The sequence below is a fragment of the Amphiprion ocellaris genome, chromosome 15 (assembly GCF_022539595.1).
Source record: "Amphiprion ocellaris isolate individual 3 ecotype Okinawa chromosome 15, ASM2253959v1, whole genome shotgun sequence".
NCBI lineage: Eukaryota > Metazoa > Chordata > Actinopteri > Pomacentridae > Amphiprion > Amphiprion ocellaris.
The window spans coordinates 36,399-60,333 of NC_072780.1; the positions used below are offsets into that span (position 1 = coordinate 36,399).

General features: G+C 38.7%; 1 protein-coding gene across 1 annotated transcript; it reads right to left on the reverse strand.

Moving 5' to 3' along the window:
- On the reverse strand, positions 1-23,607 carry prrt1 (proline-rich transmembrane protein 1). The gene is made up of 4 exons (XM_023271267.3): positions 23,288-23,607; positions 18,655-18,974; positions 9,935-10,126; positions 1-4,112 (listed from the first exon to the last, which is right to left on the reverse strand). The coding sequence occupies exons 1-4, from the start codon at positions 23,304-23,306 to the stop codon at positions 3,936-3,938; spliced, it is 708 nt and encodes a 235-aa protein (XP_023127035.1). The 5' UTR covers positions 23,307-23,607; the 3' UTR covers positions 1-3,935.
- Positions 23,608-23,935: the final 328 nt, after the last annotated feature.

The window sequence follows — 23,935 nt, forward strand, 5'->3', positions numbered from 1 at the left end:
GCCAACCCAAAATGATTCTTTTATTCAACAACTGAAGTCAGAAACAACCAATGCATGTGCAACACGGCCATGAACAGAATCAGAATCAACCCCAAGAGAAACACATTTACACAGGTCATTGTTTTTTTGTTTGTTTTTTTGGCTCTTTGAACAAGCAACCATTTACTAGCTTAGAAAACAAAGAAAAAAAAAGAGGAATACATCTCCCGGCTGCAGTCGGTCCTACCAAAAAGCACCAGATACACCAGATATGCCAGGAGAGACTCTGTTCAGCAGACAGAGCCTTCTGTACAATAAATACAATACTAAACTGCACTGTGCCTCATTTAACACTGAATATCACCATGTCAATAAAACCACAGGGCCTCTATTTATCACACAGAGAGAAGGGGATAGAGTTAGCCTGCTAGTCCTGCTCAGTAGCTTTAGCTGACATTTTACTCCTCCTGAGTTTGGGACATTTATTTATTACTTGTTTTGCTCAGAGTTAGATGAAAACAACGATACCGCTCTCATACCTGTGCGATAAAGTTAGCTTAGCGTAGCAACAGCGAGGAACAGCTAGCCTAGCTCTGTCAAAATGTCGTAAAATCCACCTCTAAAGCGCACTAATTACCACATTACACCTTTTACTCGTCAAAATGTAAAAACAAAAAGTGTAAAAACGGCAATTTAGAAGCACTGGAGGGCAGATTTTGCTACAAAGTCAAGCTAGTAGCTTCTCCCTGCTTCTAGTTTTTGTGCTAAGCTAAGTGAAGCTAACGCCTACAGGAAACTAAGACTAGACATGAACATGGTGTTATGTTCCATTATATTGCAATGTTTTAAGCTTAATATTTAATTTATTAAGGTAAATTTGTATTTTAGATAACACTGTAGAATCTTAATTTGTTTATTTATTTAAACTTTGTAATGCTAATTGCTAGTTTTCTCACATATTGAAATATAACTTAACCCAAATATTAGCCTTTTAGGACGTTTAGTAGCTTTTCAATGCCTGTAATCCACAAAAGAAAACAACTTCTGAGACCTGTTTTGGAGGCTCTTTTAATTTATAACAATGAATGTTACTAGCTAAAGCAATATAATCCAAAATACATAAATTTTAGCTTATTATTGCCAACTACCAACATTTGGTGGCTCCATTTTGGTTTTCTTTTTGTTCCAATTTCCGAATATTATTAGCATTTTGCAAAATATTTCACATAAACAAAAAATAAAATGCAAATGAGGAGGAAGAAACCCTTAGTTGTAGGTTAAATATGTGTCTCTTTGTGATAAATATGGGCCTAGATGTGTTTCAACCCAATAATATACGTATGAAATAATATTAATAGTCCAATAATAAAGTACAGTATAAACTGAGCTTACATTGTTTCTATTTGTGTTCATCATCAACAAACATATTTTTCATAGATTTTAATATCTCTATATAACCTTTTAAAAATATCATCATCATAGGAACCAATGGAGGAAAGGGAACAGGAAGGGAGAGGTTTGGGGGTCGCACAAGAGATATGTTAATAGGTCCATTAACTCATGTGGTCAGGAGAAGGACAAAATGAGAGAGTTTAGGGGGTAAACTGGGGTATAAAGAGCGGAAAGTGCTACAATACAGTATAGGCAATAATAATTTCTCTCTCTCCTATTGGGAACATTCATTTCGTAACTCCTGAAAAGTCATAGTTCGTACTGTAACGCCGCAGCCTGCCGTTCAGAACTACGTTATGGAAACCAAACACTGTAAGAGCCTTAATATTTGAGACGAATGGAAACAAACTGAGGATGACATGCAGGGTTATGTTGCCTCGTACGTCTAACATTGCACTAAAGTCTCATAAACAGTGTCCGAAAGAGTAAATAGCGAGAGATGTGCAAAACAAAAACTACACTTCTAAAGTACTCGCGAAATAAACAATATTTGCAAACCTAATGCTCAAATACTTAAGTCGTCTCCTTGTCTTGTTTTGACATTTTTTGAAAAATACTGCAGCACACGCTAATCTCAGGAAATGTTCCCACCAACAGCTGGGAGACAAACTAGTTTTGCACTAAAAGCCCATTAGCTTAAATTTATACTCATCATGCACTAGAAGGACTATGAGTGGAAGCAGCTGCAATATCGTCTGTCTAAAGATATCAGATTGGATTCAAAATGTCAGACAGCGGCAATAAACTAGTGATATACTGTAAACTATGGATGCGTGGGTAGATATCGGATAACTTAATAAATAACGGATTTCAAATAAATTAACAAACATGTAATCCATAAGTTACATCTCATCCACACAAACAATCTGAAATAAATACTCTGTTTGGTTGAGAGTCCAGCCTCTGTTTGGTACGTTTCATCCATCGCCCTCTAACACTACTCTGGAAATAAACACTGTTTCAGAAAACACACATATTTTTGTGACTAAAATATGTGTCTTATTTAAGCTAAATCAAGGGTGTCAAACATGAGGCCCGCGGGCCAAAAGCGGTCCTCCAGAGGGTCCAATCCAGCCCTCAAAGTGTATAAATTACAGCGAAGACATTAACTGCAGATTGTAAATTAGTAAAACTGTAAATTTAAAATAATTTCTGGCCCATGACAAGTTGTTTTGATCATAAAGTGAAATACTTTTGTCATCTGATCTGTAGCTCAGTGAGTGAAGGGTTTACCTATGGAGCTGCAGGTTACTGGTTCAAGACCAGTCTCTTCTCGTGGGGCAGTGGTGGTGCAACGGTTAAGTCTCTGGAATACTGATCAGTCACATTTTTTGTAGTGTTGTGTCTTGTTTTTGTCATTTTGTGTCTCATTTTTGTACTATTTTGTCTTGTTTTTGTTGTTTTTTTGTCTGACTTTTGTTGTTTGTCTCATGTTTTTGTCATTTGTGTTTCCCTTTTTGTCTCGCTTGTGTTTTTTGTCTCTTTATTGTCATTTTATATTTTGCTTTATTCGTTGTTTTGTGTATTGTTTTGTGTGTTTTTTGTCTCGCTTGTGTTATTCGTCTACTTTTTTGTCATTTTGTTTCTTGCTTTTGTCATTTTCCGTCTCGTTCATGTCATTTGTGTACTTTTTTGTCTAATTTTTTCTCTTTTGCTTCATGCCGTTTGTCTAATTTTTTGTCTTTTTGTGTCTCGTTTTTGTAATATTTTGTCTTGTTTTTGTTGTTCTTTGTCTCACTTCTGTCGTTTTGATCATAAAGTTAAATCCTACATTGTTCAGTTCCAGATGACTAAATGTTGTGTTCCTTTATAGAAACTCTGTGATCTGGAAATTGTAATGTGTTAATGATAAACTGAGACATAATATTGTTGAAATTTAACTTATTTTTCTTCAGAAATTTCAGGTTGGTCATAATATTTTGTCAAAAAAAAGCAATTCCTTAAGTGTGAACATTTTCATAATGTACTTTTTTGCACTAAAACAAAGGAAATATTTGGAGTTGTGGTTATTTATAGGTTATTATGCTGTGATTTTACTGGTCCGTCCCACTTCAGATCAAATTGGAGTGAATGTGGGACCTGAACTAAGATGAGTTTGACACCACTGATCTAAATAAAGCTTTTTGAACATGGCATCTCACCGTGAAGGTCCGTAAATACTATCCTCTCGTCTAACTGCATCAGCAAAGGGGAGCATGAATTTATCAGTGTGGTATGAATTGTTAATGCGAGGAGCTTTGTTTCCGTCCCGCAGCTCATATCTGAGTGTAAATATTAAAGCGGCCGCTGTGCTAACAGAAATATCGGGCCTTTTCTGACATTTGGCATCGAAACATCGGCTGTGATTGGTCGGTTTTTGGTCGTTGGTGAGCGTTTGATGGCAGCAGGTTGGGTGGGAGCCAGCGAGCGGACAAACAGTTTGAGTGCATTTTCCTATTTCCTCCAAACGATCAAGAGTAGTCAGCTAGCTAAATGTGTGCCCCCGTCAGGAGATCGGCGTGGAGTTATGGCTCCCAGTCATCGTCGTGGTGCTGCGAGGCGATGATGACCACCACGGTGAGGATGGTGCACAGCACGATGGAGGCGATGCCTACCGCCAGGCTGATGAAGGAGAAGTTGCGTGCCTCGCGGGAAGCTATTTCTGCCGTCACCATGTCTCCTCGGGCGATCGCCGTACGAACCTAGAGGGAGGGGAAGTAGCAGAAAGACAAATTATACGTATGTTCTGCATGTATGTTCTGTATTCTGTGTTATGATTGCGGCAGGAGACTTTAATCATGCCAACCTGAAGTCAGTACTGCCAAGATTCTTTAAAAATGTGAGTTTTCCAACGAGGGAATGTAACATCCTAGACCGGGTCTACACAAACATTCCAGATGCCTACAAAGCCATCCCCTGCCACATCTTGGACTCTCAGATCATCTCTCTCTGTCCCTGATTCCTGCTTATAAACCTAAGACTTGCAGTCAAAGACCATCATCAAAAACAATTCGTGTATGGACTGAAGAAGCCACCTCAGCCCTGCAGGATTATTTTGAGACCACAGACTGGGGGATATTTGCAGAAGGGGTAGACCTGGAGAGTCACACATCTACTGTGCTCTCCTACATCAACTTCTGCTCTGAGAGGGTCACATCAACAAGGACTGTTAAAGTGTTCCCAAACCGACAGCCGTGGTTTAACAGTGAGGTGTTCTGCTGAGAGCGCTGGAGGCTGCTTTCAAATCAGGAGATCATCAGGCTTATAAAGAGGCACGATGGTCCCTGCAGAAAGGCATCAAAACAGCCAAGCGCAAATACAAACAGCGCATTGAGGAACACTTTGATAAAAACAACGCCTGGAACATGTGGCAGGGGGTCAAGAGACTCACCAGCTATAAGGACGGTCAGACAATGTCGGACTCGAGAGACAGCATCCTACTGGACACTCTGAACCAGTTCTTTACTCGTTTTGACCAATGCAACGGACAGGCCTCCACCTTTGCTGCTCTTCTAGAGAAGGACGACACCCCCATCCAACTGCAGCAGCATCAGGTCAGAGCCTCCCTGAGCAGAGTCAACACCAGGAAAGCACCTGGTCTAGACGGTGTCACAGGAAGAGTGCTCAAATCATGTGCTAAACAGCTGGCAGAGGTTTTCACCACCATCTTTAACCTCTCGCTACTACAGTCTACAGTCCCCACCTGCCTTCAAACAGCCACCATCGTCCCTGTGCTGAAGAAGAACCCAGTGAGCTGAACCACTGTTGCCGTGTTGCTCTAACCTCCATCAGAACCAAATGCTCTGAAAGACTCTTATCTTCCCATATTAAGGCTGCTATCCCTGCTGACCTCCATCCACATTAGTTTGCATACAGGGTAAACGGGTCACCAGCTAACGGCTAACCCATCACATCACATCATCACATCTCTCCACTCAGCCCTCACACACCTGGAGGAGGAACACCTGTTAGGATGCTGTTTGTGGACTTCAGCTCCGCCTTCAACACAGTTCTCCCTCATAAACGGGTTCTGAACCTGAGCAACCTTGGGCTCGGCAGCTCACTGTGCTCCTGGATGTTGGACTTCCTCAGCAACAGACCTCAGAACGTCAGGATCAGAGACTACATCTCCTCCACTCTCATCCTGAACACTGGTACTCCTCAGGGGTGTCCTCAGCCCCCTCCTCTACTCTCTGCTCTCCTGTTCACTCCAGCAACTCCATCGTCAAGTTTGCTGATGACACCACCATCATAGGACTGATTAGAGACAACAATGAATCAGCCTACAGGGAGGAGGTCCAGCATCTGCAGCGATGGTGTCACCACAACAACCTGAACCTCAACACTGGAAAGACCAAGGAGATGGTCTTGGACTTTACAAGATCAGAGCGAACTGAGCACTCCGCCCTCTACATCAATGGAGAGGAGGCAGAGAGGGTGGAGAGCTTCAGCTTCCTCGGGGTCCACATCTCTGCAGACTTCACATGGTCCACCCACATCTCACACCAGGTGGGGAGGTCCCAACAGAGACTGTACTTCCTCAGGAAGCTGCGTCAGGCTCTTCTCCCCCAAAAGCTGCTCATAAACTTCTATCGCTCCACCACTGAGAGCCTCCTGACCTACTGCTGTACAGGTGGTTCACCTGCTGCCCTGCAGAGGACAGGAAGGACCTGCAACGTGTGATTGGGACCACACTACCTCGCCTCAGAGATGTTTACACCAGCAGACTTCAGAGGAAAGCCAGGAGAATCACCAGAGACCCCCCAGGACACTTTCTGTTCTCCTCCCTCCTCAAGTAGACGTTACAGGACACTGAGAGTCAAAACCAACATACTCAGAAACAGCTTCTATCCCCAAACTGTCACGTCTGCTCCCTCCCCCCGAATGATAATATCACATATCACAAGTGCAATATTCCTATCAGTGCAATCCATATTTCACGTGCAATAATCATATGTAGAGCAGGTCTCTAACCATGAACCGTTTCCGTATTTTGTTCTTATGTTGTATATATTTTAGGGTGTGTTATATAGTCTATTTTCAATGCTGCTATTCGGAGAGTACCAACTCTGTAACAGTGACAATAAAGAGCTATTCTATTCTATTCTATTCTATTCTATTCTATTCTATTCTATTCTGGATTTATTTTGTTATAATAGTGTAATTCTAATTCTCTTCACTGGAGTCCTGACTTCTCCAAATTAATCCTCAGAGTCGTTTCTTGAATCAAAGCAAAGTTTTACAAGTCAACGAGTCAGCGTTGTTTCGCTTTATTCGTCATTTTGTCTCATTTTTGTCATATTTTGTCTAGATTTTGTTGTCTTTCGTCTGACTTTTGTCGTTTGTCTCATGGCGTGGGTTTGTCTCTCTTTCATTCTTGTCTCGTTTGTGATTTTTTTTGTCTTATTTTTGTCATTTTGTGTTTCACTTTATTCATTGTTCTGTGTATCGTTCGTGTCGTTTGTCTACTTTTTTGTTGTTTTGTTTCTCACTTTTATCATTTCTTGTCTTGTTTTTGTCGTTTGTCCATTTTTTGTAACATTTTTGTCATATTTTTTGTCTTTTTGTTTTGTTTCATGTTGTTTGTCTCATTTTTTGTCATTTTGTGTCTCGTTTTTGTAATATTGCGTCTCATTTTTGTAATATTTTGTCTCGACTTTGTTGTCTTTTGTCTGACTTTTGTCGTTTGTCTCATGTTTTGTTTCTGTTTTTTGTCATTCCGTGTTTGGCTTTATTCGTTGTTTTGTGTATCGTTTGTGTCGTTTGTCTACTTTTTTGTTGTTTTGTTTCTCACTTTTGTCATTTTTTGTCTCTTTTTTTGTCATTTGTCCATTTTTTTGTCGCTTTGTAACATTTTTGTCTAATTTTTTGTCGTACGCACCTAGAGGGAGGGGAAGTGGGAGAGAGAAATTAGAATATAGGTTACGTAACGGGAAGATGCACGAGTGGGAAGCAGCAGAGAAACGGCAATCGATTTCACTGCAGCACAGGCTGGATGTGCAGAAAGAGGCCAACGTTAATGCTCCATAACAACACACAGCGCCGACCGGTGGGTCCATGCCTTGTCAGCTCAGCTCAACTCACAGCCAGCTGAGCAGAGCCCAGAGGAAAAATCCATTCTGTCCCGTTGCACTGACAATGGTGCAGTTATATAATGTGGGCTATTGAGTGCCTGTTGGTCGGCACGAACTGCCATCACCGAGATAAACAACATGAAGTACGAGAGCCACCAGACCAGACCTTTAACGTCAGACCAACATAAAGAGAGTCAAAGACCAACTTCATCTGACTGTTTAATCTAAACCAGGGGTGTTGAACATGAGGCCCGTGGGCCAAAAGCGGTCCTCCAAAGGGTCCTATCCGGCCCTCAAAGTGTAAAAATTCCAGAGAAGACATTAACTGCAGATTGTAAATTAGTAAAACTATAAATTTAAAATCATTTCTAGACCATGACAAGTTGTTTGGATCATAAAGTAAAATACTAGATTGTTCATTGTTCTTTTGTTGTTTTGTGTCTCATTTTTGTCATATTTTATCACATTAGACAAAAAAAAGACAAAAAAAAAGACAAGACAAAATATTTTGTCTTGTCTTTTTTTGTCTAATGTGATAAAATATGACAAAAATGAGACACAAAACGACAAAACAACAATGAGCAATCTAGTATTTTACTTTTTTAGGGGATGAATTGTTTTTCATTAAGAATTTAAATACCTACTTAACACCTGTTCTTAATATTTTACGTTGTCAGAAGTGTAGAATAGGCAGAGAGGTGTTGGAACTCATTAAGTTTAAGTCAATTTAATTAGTCAATAAGTCAGTGTGTGGAGTAGAAAATAGTCTGCAATACAAACTGAAAACTCCATTTGTGATCAACATGTGGTTATTTTGCAACTTTTTGTAGTTATTTTGTGTGTCTCTTGTCATTTTGTGTCTTTATATGATAATTATGTGTCTCGCTGAGTCATTTTGTCTTTTTCTGTGGTCATTTTGTGTCATTTTTTGTGTTTATGTTGTGTCTTTTTGTGGTTGTTTTGTGTGTCTTTGTGCTCGTTTTGTTTCTTTTTCTGTCTTTTTCAGTCCGTTTTGTGGCCATTTTCAGTCTGTTTGTGATAATTTTAGGTGTTTTTGTGGTAATCTTGCAATTTTTGTAATTATTTTTTGTGCCTCGTCATTTTGTGTCTTTATATGATAATTATCTGTCTCACTGAGTCATTTTGTGCATTTTTGTGGTCATGTGTCTTTTTGTGGTTATTTTATGTGTCTTTGTGCTCATTTTGTTTCTTTTTTTGGTCATTTTCAGTCTGTTTTGTGGTCATTTTGTGCATTTTTGTAGCCATTTTCAGTCTCTCTGTTATGGGGGGAGCTGGGGAACCCAGGCGCAGACACAGAGAGGCTGACAGAAGTGTGAATTAAGGAAAAGGCTTTTATTTAACCGGAGAACTAAAACAATACATAGATGGAAAACTGAATTGGGGGGAAAACAGACTAAACCAAACCACTAACAAACACTATGAATTTAAGAACAGAAGATCACTAAACTAGAACTAACAAACTAAGCAAAGGAGGGGTACTTACAAAATGGGGGAACTGAACAGAAGGGGTAGGGAAGCAGGCTTAAGAAATCTGGGGTGAACGGAGATGAGACTAGAGCTACTGGCTGGGGACAAAACAGGGCTAGCGAGAATCCAAAAGAACTGCTGAGTCCAAGTGAGGGAAATCCAGAGGAGGGGAAAAACAGAGTCCAAAAACAGAGGGCATGTGGGTCGATGATCCAGTAGGGAGTGAATGAACGGGCAGAGCTTAAATAGGTGGAGGTGAGGTGGAGAACAGGTGAATGGTGTGAACTGATTGCTGCAACTGAAACTCATTGTAGCAATCAGCAAGACAGAGTGCAGGCAGGTGAAGCAGGGAGAGCAGGAGGGAGAGAGAGAGAGACATGAGGGAGAGGTGACAGACAGAGGGAGCCAGAGAGAGACAGGTCAAAACAAACAGATGAGGAACAATGGGAGAAAAGAGAAAAGGAGGAAGAAGGGCAGAGGCTGGAGCAGGATCATAACACTCTCTGTGGTCATTTTGCAACTTCTTGTTTTTGTTTTGTGTGTCTCTTGTCATTTTGTGTCTTTATATGATAACTATGTGTCTCACTGAGTCATTATGCGTATTTCTGTGGTCATTTTGTGTAATTTTTTGTCATTTTGTGCGTTTTTGTGGTCATGTTGTGTCTTTGTTGTGACCGCTTTGTGCACATACATTTACCAAGCGGTCCGTTCTTTAACTTTGTGGGTGTGTTTGCCTGGAGGAGACAACTGCAGAAAGAATCTGTAATGAGCTAACATCACAGAAAGCCCGAGAATTTGGCTCATAGAGATCACTTTCTGACAACGTGACATTACAAATATGAGGCAGAACGCATAATAGGTCCCGTTTAAAGGCTCCAACTCATCCCAGAGCCTACAGTAAATGTGATATTACGCCGATAAGAAGCCCAGAGATCAAACAGACGCTCCGGAGCAGCACTAACCTGCACCGCTTTGATGATAGCGATGATGCCGGTGGGCCAGAAGCAGCAGACGGTGGTGAGGACGGCGATGGGCAGGTAGTCGTGAGGCGGCCGGCGGTCCATCAGGGTGATGCTGGGCGGCATCTGCATGGGGTGGATCTGACCCGGTGGGATCCCTGGGTGGGCTCCCCCCGCCGGCATGTAGGGCTGACCCTGAGAGAGACAGGAAGTGGTTTAAGAAACAGTGGAGCAGCTTCCAGAGCACTGCAAGAACAAGGTGAGGATTACTGGTGACTGACTGGGAGCAATGGGGGAAAAAGACTTTGACAGCAGTATGTCAGATTGATTTAGATCAGGAGTGTCCAACATGAGGCCTGAGGGCCAAAACCGGCCCTCCAGAGGGTCCAGTCTGGTCCTCAAAGTGTAAAAATTCCAGAGAAGACATTAACTGCAGATTGTAAATTAGTAAAACTATAAATTTAAAATCATTTCTAGACCATGACAAGTTGTTTTGATCCTAAAGTAAAATACTAGATTGTTCACTGTTCTTTTGTCGTTTTGTCTAATTTTTGTAATATTTTGTCGTTTTTGTTTTTTGTCTTTTTCTGTCTGACTCTTGTCATTTGTCTTATGCTTTTGTCCTTTTGCATTCCTTTTTTTCCAGCTTGTGTTTTTTGTTTCGTTTTTGTCATTTTGTGTTTTGCTTTGTTCACTGTTTTGTAGCTCATTTTTGTCGTTTTGTTTCTCACTATTGTCTGTTTTTCTGTCCATTTCTTTGTTGCTTTGTAACTTTTTGTCTCTTTTATTGTTTCATGTCGTCTCATTTTTTGTCATTTTGTGTCTCATTTTTGTAATATTTTGTCTTGTTTTTTGTCTAACTTTTGTCATTTGTCTCATGTTTTTGTCGTTTTCTTTCTCGCTTTTGTCATTTCGTGGTTCCCTTTTGTCTCGCTTGTGTTTTTTGTCTCATTTTTGTCATTTTGTGTTTTGCTTTATTCATTGTTCTGTATATCATTTTGTGGGTTTTTGTGTCTTGCTTGTGTTGTTAATCTACTTTTTTGTTGTTTTGTTTCTCGCTTTTGTCAATTGTGGTCTCGTTTGTGTCCTTTGTCCATTTTTTTTTGTCATTTCGTGTCTTGTTTTTGTAATCTTTTGTCTTGTTTTTGTTGTTTTTTGTCTAAAAGTGGAATGCTATATCGTTCAGTTCCAGGTACCTGTAAATAAATGTTTTGTGTCTCTGTAGACACTCTGTAATCTGGAAGTTGTAATGTGGAAATGATGAACTGAGGTAGAATATTTTTGAAATTGAATTTACTTTTTAAAAGACATTTCAGTTTGTTCATAATGTTTCGTAAAAAGATAAACCCTTAAAATGTGAATATTTTCAGAATGTACTTTTTTGCACTAAAACAAAGGAAATATTTGGAGTTGTGGTTATTTATAGGTTATTATGCTGTGATTTTACTGGTCACTAGAGATCAAACTGGGCTGAATGTGAGTTTGAAACCTCTGGACTAAATAAATAAAGATCAATTTGTGCATGACTTTAATCTGGTAAGACTTAGTCGTGAACGTACGCAGCGACTGGTGTCTTTGAACACAGCTCACACTTTCAGCTAATTAAAAAAAAATAACACTTCTGAGCACGGTTTAATTTAGAGGAGCTCAAAGCAACAATGCGCTGTGATGTCTCTTCTGCAGTGTTGTTGTTAGCTTTAATTACAGCCAGAAGATATGAACATACAGAGCGGGAGGCAGAGTCACGTCTTGCCTCTGCAGGTGGTTCGTAAAAAACCAAACCTGGTGAAAACTGTCCAGTTGGCTTTGAAGGCTCATCTTCAGGGGCTCTGCGCTGTGATTAAGTCACCTCTGACGACTCGCACGACGACCAGACTGTAAAATATTCATCTAAATCAGATGATTAGTTCAGTTCAGTCCAGTTTGATCTCCAGTGGGCCGGACCAGTTTTTACTATATGATCAAAACAACAAACATCTGCTCAAAAAAGGGCAAAAAAAACAACAAAAACAAGACAAAATATTACAAAAATGAGACACAGAACGTAAAAAATTAGACAAACGACAGAAGATAAAACAAAAAAAGAGAAAAAATTAGACAAGTTAAAAAGCAACAAAAAATGGATAAAGGATGAAAACGAGACAAAAAAACCACAAAGCGACACGCAAAACAACGTATCAAGCAAAACACAAAATGACAAAAGTAAGACAAAAAGGAAACACAAAACGACAAAAACATGAGACGAAAGTCATACAAAAAACAACAAAAACAAGACAAAATGTTACAAAAATGAGACACAAAACGACAAAAGAACAATGAATTTCAATTCAATTCAATTCAATTCAATTCAATTCAATTCAATTTTATTTATATAGCGCCAATTACAGTCAAATTGTCTCGAGACGCTTTACAGAACCCATATGCCTGACCCCCAGAGCAAGCCAAAAGGCAACAGTGGCAAGGAAAACACCCTTTTAACAGGGAAAAAAACCTCGAGCAGAACCCGGCTCTAATGTGGGGGGACCCATCTGCCTGCTGGCCGGGCAGGTTGAGAGGGACAGAAGAGGTAGAAAGGTAGAGGTAGAGGGGAAGAGGTAGAGATAGAGAGGTGGGGGGTGGGACACAAGGACCATAAAACACAGCCACACATCTGAAGCATCCAGCTCTGGGACCAGGGACACTCGGAGAAAGGACACAGAAAGAAACAGAGTGAATGTAATGCAATAATGGTATATATAGTAAATACATAGGTAGTTAGAGAAGGGCTCAGTGCATCAAGAGAGGTTCCCCAGCAGTCTAGGCCTATAGCAGCATAACTAGGGGCAGACTAAAGGGACGTCAAGAGGGGAAGTCAGTTGTGCAAATGAAAACACCAGCTCACCCCGTCAGGGTCCCCCAGTCAGCCCTAACTATAAGCTTTGTCAAAAAGGAAGGTTTTAAGCCTGGTCTTAAAAATAGAGAGGATGTCCACCTCCAGAACCCAAACTGGGAGCTGGTTCCACAAGAGAGGAGCTGATAACTGAAGGCTCTGCCTCCCATTCTACTTTTAGAGATTCTAGGAACAACAAGTCAGCCGGCAGTCTGAGAGCGAAGAGTTCTGCTAGGATAATATGGCACTATCAGGTCTTTAAGATATGATGGAGATTGGTTGTTAAGAGCTTTATATGTTAGAAGAAGGATTTTGAATTCTATTCTAGATTTAACAGGAAGCCAATGAAGAGAAACCAATATAGGAGAAATATGATCTCTCTTGCTAACTCCCATCAGTACTCTGGCCGCAGCATTTTGGATCAGCTGTAGATGTTTCAGAGAGCTATTGGGACAACCTGATAATAAGGAATTACAGCAGTCAAGCCTAGAAGCAACAAATGCATGGACTAGTTTTTCTGCATCACTCTGAGACAGGATGTTCCTGATTTTCACAATATTTCTCAGGTGGAAAAAGGAAGTCCTACAGATTTGTTTTATGTGCGAGTTAAAGGACATGTCCTGGTCAAAGATAACACCGAGGTTCCTCACAGTAGTACTGGAGGCCAATGTAATGCCATCCAGAGTAACTATATGCTTTGAAAGCAATTCTCTAAGATGTTTGGGGCCAAATACAATGACTTCGTCTTGTCTGAATTTAGTAGTAAGAAATTATAGGTCATCCAGGTCTTTATGTCCTTAAGACAATCTTGCAGTCTAGCTAGCTGATTAGTTTCATTTGGCTTCATAGATAAATACAATTGAGTGTCGTCAGCATAACAATGGAAATTAATACAGTGCTTCCTAATAATATTGCCCAAGGGAAGCATGTATAATGTGAACAGTATTGGTCCTAAGACAGAACCCTGAGGAACTCCATGATTAACCCGAGTATGCTCAGAAGAGTCATTGTTGACATGCACAAACTGGAACCTGTCTGATAAGTAGGATTTAAACCAGTCCAGTGCTGTCCCTTTAATGCCAATAGAATGTTCTAGTCGCTGTAATAAAAGTTTGTGGTCGATTGTATCGAATGCTGCACTAAGGTCCAATAAAAATAAGTATAGAGACCAGTCCATTATCTGACGCTATGAGAAGGTCATTAGTAACTTTCACCAGAGCTGTTTCTGTGCTATGATGCACTCTGAAGCCTGACTGAAACTCTTCAAATAAGCTATTCCTTTGTAAATGTTCACATAATTGATTTGCAACTGTTCTTTCCAGAATTTTGGAGAGAAATGGGAGGTTGGAAATTGGTCTATAGTTGGCTAAAACATCTGGATCTAGAGTGGGCTTTTTAAGTAAAGGATTGATTCCAGCAACCTTAAAAGTCTGTGGTACATAGCCTGTTACTAGAGAGAGATTAATCAGATCTAACATTGAGGAATTAATTAAAGGTAAAGCCTCCTTGAACAGTCTAGTTGGGATAGGATCTAAAAGACATGTCGATGGTTTGGATGTAGAAACTATTGAAATTAGTTCAGAGAGATGTATGGGAATGAAAAATTCTAAATATCCATCTGGTCTTACAGCCAATTCTAAAGTATCTGTACTCGATGATACATCTGTGAATGAACAATCTAGTATTTTACTTTATGATCAAAACAACTTGTCATGGTCTAGAAATTATTTTAAATTTATAGTTTTCCTAATTTATAATCTGCAGTTAATGTCTTCTCTGGAATTTTTACTCTTTATAAATAAAGATTAATTTGTGTGTTTATGCCAGATGAGTTTGCTGCAGAGCTGATTTTAGCTCTTGATATTTTTCTGTTTGCATTCAAACCTTCACTCCTGTGGTCGTCCAGAACAGAAGCTACAATCAGGAAACTGCACAGCTGCACTTCAGCTGTCTGATGATTCACAGTCACTTTCTGCCGCCTCGTTCTGCCACTTTGATGTTCAGCTGGGTTTTATCCACTAATGTGTTCTCATGTGGAGCTCTGACTCAAAGAACAATCATATTCTGAATTATTAAACACTACAAAACTATTAATGATCTTTAGCACCAGCTGAATGTTCGTATGAACAGTGAGCGGTTCCACCACAAACACATATTTTTGGTTTTAATATAATAGAAAGCTCCTCGCAGCCGAAATAGGCTCATTTTAATTGATTTTTCGAGTTTCTGGGACGAAAAATAAAAAAAAGCAGAGAATTGATGTTGATCATTTTCTGACCTCTTCATTCCTATAATCAATTCTACTTATTAAAAATTATAAAAGAAAACAAAAAAAGATTATTAATCCACTTTTCACCTGATCGTTTTCACTTTGAATCAACCTATGTGTAAAATATAAACTAATAAAATCAAATCTGTTGCTCAAAAATTAAATCTATTTAACCCTGTAAGACCCAAAAATAGAAAAAGAGCAAGAAGTATATATATATATATATATATATATATATATATATATATATATATATATATATATATATATATAGTGGTGGGGCGTTATTTAAAAATGTAATCTAATTAATTACAGGCTTTGTAATTAATTAATTTAAATAATTGCAGTTTTGTCAAATAGCAATATTTGACACAATAAATGAAGTTTTTCAATTCAAATAAAATTGTGGTTGACAGTTGAATCAATGAATAGACATATATGTGTTTATAATTAAAATTTATTTTAAAAAAAGGAAAATGGGACATATAGAAAAAAGTGATTTTGATGACTTAAAGCCTGAATTTAGTTGTTTTTTCCACTGTATGGCACATAAAATCAGCATAAGTAGTTCAAGGAGCTTCAGAAAGTAGAAAATCCAGAGTTTCATTCTGTTTTCATCTTTTCTGGGTCTGATAAATGGTGGAATTTTGATGGTTCTTTTTATAGGAATATCAATTTTTATTTATGTAATTTTTTTATAAACAAAAAGTTTATAATTAAGTTATTAAAAGAGATATTTTTGTTGTTTAGGTTATTCCTCCTCCAAGGAGGCAGAGCCTCAACGGAGTAAAAACTTAAACCACAAAAATGTTTCATTTCTATTTATCTGCATTTTTCATCTGTCTGCTACATTCACAGATTACTGCAAATCTAAGTGCAATTATAGCGATTTTATTCAACATTTTAAGACTTTCTGTAAACTCAAGCACTGTCTAGAAAAGTGGTTTATTATGGGATGGCTACACCGTTAGCCGTTAGCATGACTCGTAGCTAACTTTAGCTCTGGTGCTAACAGCAACATGTTTTACATTGAGGTGATACCGTCGGCTGGAAGTGACACAGTGATCAGAAAACTCTTTGTTGTACAATTTGCACACAACCAGGCTTTTATCCAAGCTGCCATCAGGAAGATTTTTAAAAGGAAACTTTCTGCCCAACAAGCTCAATCTGGTCTTCTTTCACTGTTCACCAGTGCCTGACTTCACTCAGTGCTTCCTGTGCTTCTTCTTCATGGCTACAAACAGACTTTAGGTTCATTACCGCCACCTACTGGGCTGGAGTGTTCATCAGCGTTACCAGTGTGCCAGAAATGAGGGAACTGAGGAGGGTGCAATTAATTGCGTTATTATTTTCAACGCGTTATGTTCGCTGTAATGAATGAATGAATGAATGAATGAATGAATGAATGAATGAATGAATGAATGAATGAATTAATTAATTAATTAATTAATTAATTAATCGAAATTAACGCGTTACTGTACCAGCCCTTATTTATTATATATATATATATATATATATATATATATATATATATATATATATATATATATATATATATATATATATATATATATATATATATATATATATATATATATATATATATATATATATATATATATATGTTTAGTTTTGGGGTTTTTGTTTTATTTTATTTCATTTTTTTGCTCATTTTTTTCTATATTTGGATTTTTATTTAATTAATTAATCGAAATTAACGCGTTACTGTACCAGCCCTTATTTATTATATATATATATATATATATATATATATATATATATATATATATATATATGTTTAGTTTTGGGGTTTTTGTTTTATTTTATTTCATTTTTTTGCTCATTTTTTTCTATATTTGGATTTTTATATATTTTTATATATATATATATATATATATATACATATAGTTTAAAAAACTGTTAATTCAACTATAGGTAAATAAAAGGTAAATAAGAGGTAAATAATAAGTAAATAAAAGCATCATGAACCAAAGCAGCTGCTTCAAACATCTCCTGGAACATTTTCCCTTATTTTTCTCCATGAAAAATGCATCTAAAATTGTCAGCGAGGCAGATTAATTTCACACCAGCAAGACGGAGAAATGATATATGACACTTTAACGGATAGAGTTTAGGAAGTATTTCCTGAGGAAGCTTTTTGGACAGTTAGTATTAATTATCCACAGTTTAATGTCCGGGTAATTAATGGAGCAGCAGGCGTCACGCAGCAGGAAAATGGACGATGAATGAAGCTTTTCCCACAGAGATAACAGAGAAAGAACGACGTGAGAATTCAACTATCTCAAAAAAAATGAAAAAAGGACTGCTTATAATATCAGCTTAAATAAAAATAGGTTTAAATCAGACATTTATCGAGGAAAAACATCTAAAACTGGCCAGATAATTACATTAATATGTTGTTTTCCAAAACAAATACTTTGAAATTTATTAATTTAGTTCAATTTAGAACTGTGTAAATAATGTTCAAAACAAACAACCAGTTACTTCCTGAGAAAATGTTCAGAAGCAGCATTGAAACTATGAATAAAGAAGAAATTATATGTTTAAAAAGCCGTTTGTTCGTAGCACCATGAAAAGATGTTTATCAGTTTATGAGGTAAACTTATGGAATAGTGTAGGCGATGATCTAAAAATGAGCACAACTATAAAACAAGTTTGAAAAGATCTTTGTGTAATTTTGTAATGTGCTTTCATTGTGACTTATTATCCTTTTATTGTGAAATATTGTCCTTTTATTGTGACCTATTGTCCTTTTATTGTCAAATATTGTCCTTTTATTTTGACTTAAAGCCCTTTTATTGTGAAATATCTTTTAATTATGAAATTGTCCTTTTTTGTGAAATATCATTCCTTTATTGTTACCTAGCGTCTTTTTATTGTGAAATATTGTCCTTTTATTTTGATTTATTGTCCTTTTATTGTGACCTGTTGTCCTTTTATTGTGAAATATTGTCCTTTTATTGTTACCTATTGTGCTTTTATTGTGAAATATGTTTTTACTGTGAAATACCATCTTTTTACTGTGAAATATCGTCTTTTTACTGTCAGATATCGTCTTTTTACTGTGAAATTGTCCATTTATTGTGACCTATTGTCCTTTTACTGTGAGATATCATGTTTTTACTGTGAAATATCGTCTTTTTACTGTGAAATATCGTCTTTTTACTGTGAAATATTGTCCTTTTACTATGAAATTGTCCTTTTACTGTGACCTATTGTCCTTTTATTGTGAAATATTGTAATTTTATTGTGAAATACTGTCCTTTTATTGTGACCTATTGTCCTTTTATTGTGAAAAATTGTAATTTTATTATGAAATATTGTCCTACAACTGTGACCTATAGTCCTGTGTTTCACAGTTGGTTTTTTTTACCTGCCTAAGGACTGTGGATGTAAACTAGCATTGTTGTTATAATCCAGCATATTTACGTCTGTTGCTGTCTAAATAGATGTTCAAATAAAGGAATAAATAAGATTACAGAAAAATATTGTTTAAAACTGGACATTTTTTCTGTTTTGTCTGAAATAATCCCATAAATAAACCTGTGAGGTGTTGAGACTCACCGACGCCATGGGGTAGACGGGGACGTAGGCCGTGCAGGGCTGCAGCTGGAGCGGGTATCCGGGGTGCAGGTACCCCACGGGGGGGTGCGCCATGGTGCCTCCGGGGCCCTGGGTCTGGACGGTGTAGCCCTGCGGGGCCCCCGGAGGCCCCATGGGCCCGCACTGGAACTGAGTCTCTTGGAGGTACCCCTCTGAGCCCGGGGGAGGGGGCGGCGGAGGGTAGTTGGGCTGGGTGCCTGGCGCCGGGGGCATGTTGGGGTCCTGGGGGCCCGGCAGGTAGGGAGGAGGCTGCATGGTCTGACGGCCGGAGTCGTCGAGTCCTGAGAGAAGAAGAAGAAGAAAAGATAAGAGAGCGATCAGAAATAGAAAAGCAGAGGAAGAGCAGAAAGAGGGCAGAGAGTTATCTAACTCAAGAGAGGAAACTATTACACCAGGGTGTCCAACATGAGGCCTGCGGGCCAAAAGTGACCCTCCAGAGGGTCCAATCCAGCCCTCAAAGTGCAAAAAGTGTCTCATTTTTGTAATATTTTGTCTTGTTTTTGTTGTTTTTTTGTCTTTTTTTGTCTGACTTTTGTTGTTCTGATCATAAAGTAAAATACTATATTTTTCAGTTCCAGATGAATAAATGTTGTGTTCCTTTGTAGTCACTCTGTGATCTGGAAGTTGGAATGTGGAAATAATAAACTGAGGCTGAATATTGATGAAATTAAATTTATTTTCCTCAAGAAATTTCAGGTTGTTCATGATTTTTACTAGAAAGTTAATTCCTTAAATGTGAACATTTTCAGAATGTATTTTTTTGCACTAAAACAAAGGAACCATTAGGAGTTGTGGTTATTTACAGGTTATTATGCTGTGGTTTTACTGGTCTGGTCCACTGGAGATCAAACTGGGCTGAATGTGGAACCTGAACTAAGATGAGTTTAACACCCCTGTATTACACAGATCCTCAGCTCCTCAGACTTCAAACGGAGAAGATATTTCCCAACCTGCAGCCTAATGATGACAGTGATTGACATTTTCACTCCCAAAGACCTTTTCCTCTGCCTTCACAGTGATGTTTAGAAATGAGGCAGAAGAACCTCATCCTGATGCCTTCATCTGCTCCCTTTGTGTTTGTTTAACTCTGAAAATGACTGACGGGGCGTCGCGTTTTAGCAGCGGGGGAGGCGATGCTCTCCGACGGGGACAAGAGGAGGCAGAAGGGGAGAAAACGGAGATGGATGGAGGAAGGAAGGAGGAGCTGACGGGACAGAAGAAGCAGAGCAGGAGGCAGGAGGTGAGGTGAGGGGAGGCGAACGGCTGAGTGATGAGGGATGACGACTAGCGCTCGGGGACCGGCTTTACGTAACGGTTCCCAACCCTGTCACAAGCAGGAAGTGGACCAGAAACAGACAGAGGGGAAGAGGAGGCGGCACGAAGGGAAGGGACACCTTTAAAAGGTCATGACGTGACGAGCAACACCAGCCCGTGACATCTCTGTTATCTAGATCTAGAGACGTTTCTGAGTCCAGAATGTGGCCAGAAAGTGGATTAAAAACAGCGAGTATTGACTTTAAACAACACTGTTTTGTAGGGATGTCTAATAATATCGGCCCACTGATAATATCCGACCGATATTGGCATAAAAAGGTAATATCGGTCAATATTGTTAGCGTTTTTTTGGTGATAAAATAACACCTGGATTTCGTCGGCATTTTGTGTCTCATTTTTGTAATATTTTGTCTTGTTTTTGTTGTTTTTTTGTCCGACTTTTGTTGTTTTGGTCATAAAGTAAAATATTATATTAATCACTTCCAGATGACTAAATGTTGTGTTCCTTTGTAGACACTCTGTGATCTGGAAGTTGTAATGAGGAAATGATACACTGAGGCATGATATTGAACTCATTTTTCTTAAGAAATGTCAGGTTGAGTGGGGACCGATATTATCGACCTGATATTGGTATAAAAATGTAATATCGGTCAATATCATTAGCGGGGGTTTTTTTGCGGATAAATAATGCCTGGATTTTGCTGGCATTTATCGAGACAATAAAAAAATATATATATATATATATATGGCAGAAATATGCATTTTTCCATAACTTAAGTCAAAGTAGTTTTCTTATTTTGCACAGACAATGTTTACATTTAAAAAGCCTTGTTGCATTTGAGAATGCATCCAATGGGGCATCACAATAAAATGAGGCATGATGTGTTAATTCCACCACAGGAGATATGAGGTGTTACCTAAAAATAGTTCAATAGCCCACAGATATCGGTATCGGCTGATATCAGAGTTGAACAATATCATCATATCGGTTATCGGCCAAAAAGCCAATATTGGACACCCCTAGTTTTTTGATAAAGCAGACATCCCGAGCACAAAGAACAACCTTATAGCAGGTCAGAGCGACATAAGATGCCACAGAAACCTACATGAGGATGAGTGGAATGAAAAGAATGAATAGACAGAGGTCAGTTAGTCAGGTTATTTAACCTCCAACAGCCCTCAGGGGAATTTCACTACCTTCATGTTTACACTCTTATCTCGGTCATTATGAGGACAAATCATTCATGATGCATCTTGTTTTATTCAGAACAATCCGGCCTGTTCAGATCCTACGCTGTTTGATATGATAATATTTCCAAGGTACTAATATAGTACCATTCTGAGAGAAAACTAGCAGTCCTACACTAGTATTTGCCATTATTAAGCTAGTTACTAGCATCCTTTGATACCAACTGCCATTTCAATACTAACAGTTGGCATTCAAAGGCTAACCCCTAGCATTCTCAGGCTAGCCACTTGCAATCCAAGGTACCATTCCTGGGCTCCAAACTGGCATTCCTAGCCTAGCAACTACAATTCCCAGGCTAGCAAATGACTTCCTCAGGCTGAAAACTAGTATTCCTAAGCTATCAGCTGGCACTCCAAGGTTAGTCACTGGAATCCTTAGGATAACCGCAACCATTCCCAGGCTCATAACTGGCATTGCTAGGCTAGTCACTAGCATTTTCAGGCTGGCAACTAGCATTCCCGTGCTAGCAACTGGGATTCCTAGGCTAGCAACCATAGTTCCTGGGCCACAAACTAGCATTTCTAGCCTAGAAACTACAATTCTTCAGCTAGCAAATGGCATTCTTAGGCTAACAAATGCCATTTTCTGTTCATTTTTGATTCACCTGCTGTAAATTAATAAAAAAGACGAAGTTTGTCAACAGTATACCTTGAAAAATAGATTAGATAAGTTTTGTAATTCACCACATTTGCTCTAAACATTAGAAATAAACAGAAACAAAGACATGAGGATAATTACTGATGGTAATGGAAGACAAAAATGGAAAATAAATGGAATTAGATCTGGGACCACATATTATGGCTGATTTATGTTAATATATATAGTCAGCTATAGATAGATAGATAGATAGATAGATAGATAGATAGATAGATAGATAGATAGATAGATAGATAGATAGATAGATAGATAGATAGATTATAGATAGATAGATAGATAGATAGATAGATAGTCTTCTTGTCTGCTACAGATCCTGTTTCCAGCACGTTATTATTCATACTTACTAATAAATAATGTTTAGTAGTTATAGTTTATTAGTATTTACTAATAAATAATGTCTGTTCCTACTTTTAGCTGTCAGGATTTCCATTAAATGGGAGGAAAACCAACAGTTAAGATCTTCTTGTTGAGTCAGACGGAGATCTCAGCTGTAGGTTTTACTGCTCAAACAGAGAATCCTCCTGTTACCAAACAACTTAATGAGCAGCTGCACAGATTTATCTGTTCTGTTCTTCACAGGAGATGAACAGGAAAAGCTCATTTCAACCTGATGGCTGCGAGCACGAATCTGTGGCAAAAACATTAAGAAACAAGCCTCCTTAGTGTTCCTATCAATGCCACGATAAGGAACAGAGTGTTCTCATAAAGATGCTTTATTTAATGCATCTGGCTGCGTTTGGGTTTTGGATACAGGAGCTTTAAAGAGCCTGATTAACGAACACTTTGGGGATAATTAACATTGCATGTGTCATATCAGCATCCCTTCTGGCTGTCCTCACAAAGACCCCTACAGGAGCTGCCATGTCCATCCATTGTTTAATTATACAATCACAGATGTGATGAACAGCAGACAGCGGTGGTCACGTTTGCAGCTCCAGTGATCAGACCAGGTGTCATCAGCAGCTTCATTTCGACTCATTTTCTCCACTGGAAAGCTGCAGTTTTCTGGGAGTCTCCGCTCCATCTGCACTAGCTGGTGCTCTAAAAACCCCCAAATACTAGAAACATAAGATTGTTTCTTAACGCAGGATTGTTGTTATTAAAGGTAGTAAAGGCTGTTAAAGGACACCCACACCATTCCTGGAGACGGAGGCCTGTGCGTAATGATGGCAAGAAGGCGCATATATGGAGAGAGAAAGAACAAGGTGGTGTTTAGAAGAAAACCTGCACGTTCAGGCTAATAAATGGATAAAAATCCCGAATTTACGCACAGATTTAATCACAAAAAACTCTCTAAACTCTGTGATTTGAAGTCCCCTGCGGTGATTTTCTTCTTTTTTGTGCCCCCTACAGCTGCACCCACACAGCGCTGCATCCTCTCCTCCAGCTTCTCCTCCACTTAAATCATCTCACCGTGTTTTTCAGACGACATGCCTTCCGATCTGCTGTCCTCCGATCTGTTCTCACTACTCCAGCTGCTGGTGAGAACAAATAAAATCCTCCTTTTTGGTGCGCGGTGATGCGGAGTTTTATTCCAAGCAGCCCATCCTCAGGACGCCTTCATGCTTCAAAAACAGAGAAACAGCCACGGTTTAGTGCCAACTTCGTTTTTTTTTTCTCTCTATATAAATATGTATTAAACTGAAGCCAGTCGTGCGTCAGTGTGCGTCCAGCTCTGATCTCTCCTCTCTCTGGCTGCTCCTAATAAGGTTTCTCCACTAACGCGTCGCCGTACATTGAATTAATGAGACACAAAGCTATCGTTGTCTTAAAGCGACAGCCCGGATTGTGGAGCGAGAGGGAGAAAAAGGGCACCGGCTGCTGAAACATCCCATAAAAGCGCAACAAATAGGCTCAAGTGGACGGATTTCCTTCCCTACATGACATTTAACCCACATCAGTCCTCAACTGATTCTTCTGGCATCTTCTTTATTTATGGTTCTGCTGCCAGAAGGTCATGGATGAAATGATTATTCCACCCTTGTTTTCTTCAGTTTCTTGTTCATTTTAACGCCTGGTACAACTAAAGGTACATTTATTTGGACAAATATAATGATAACA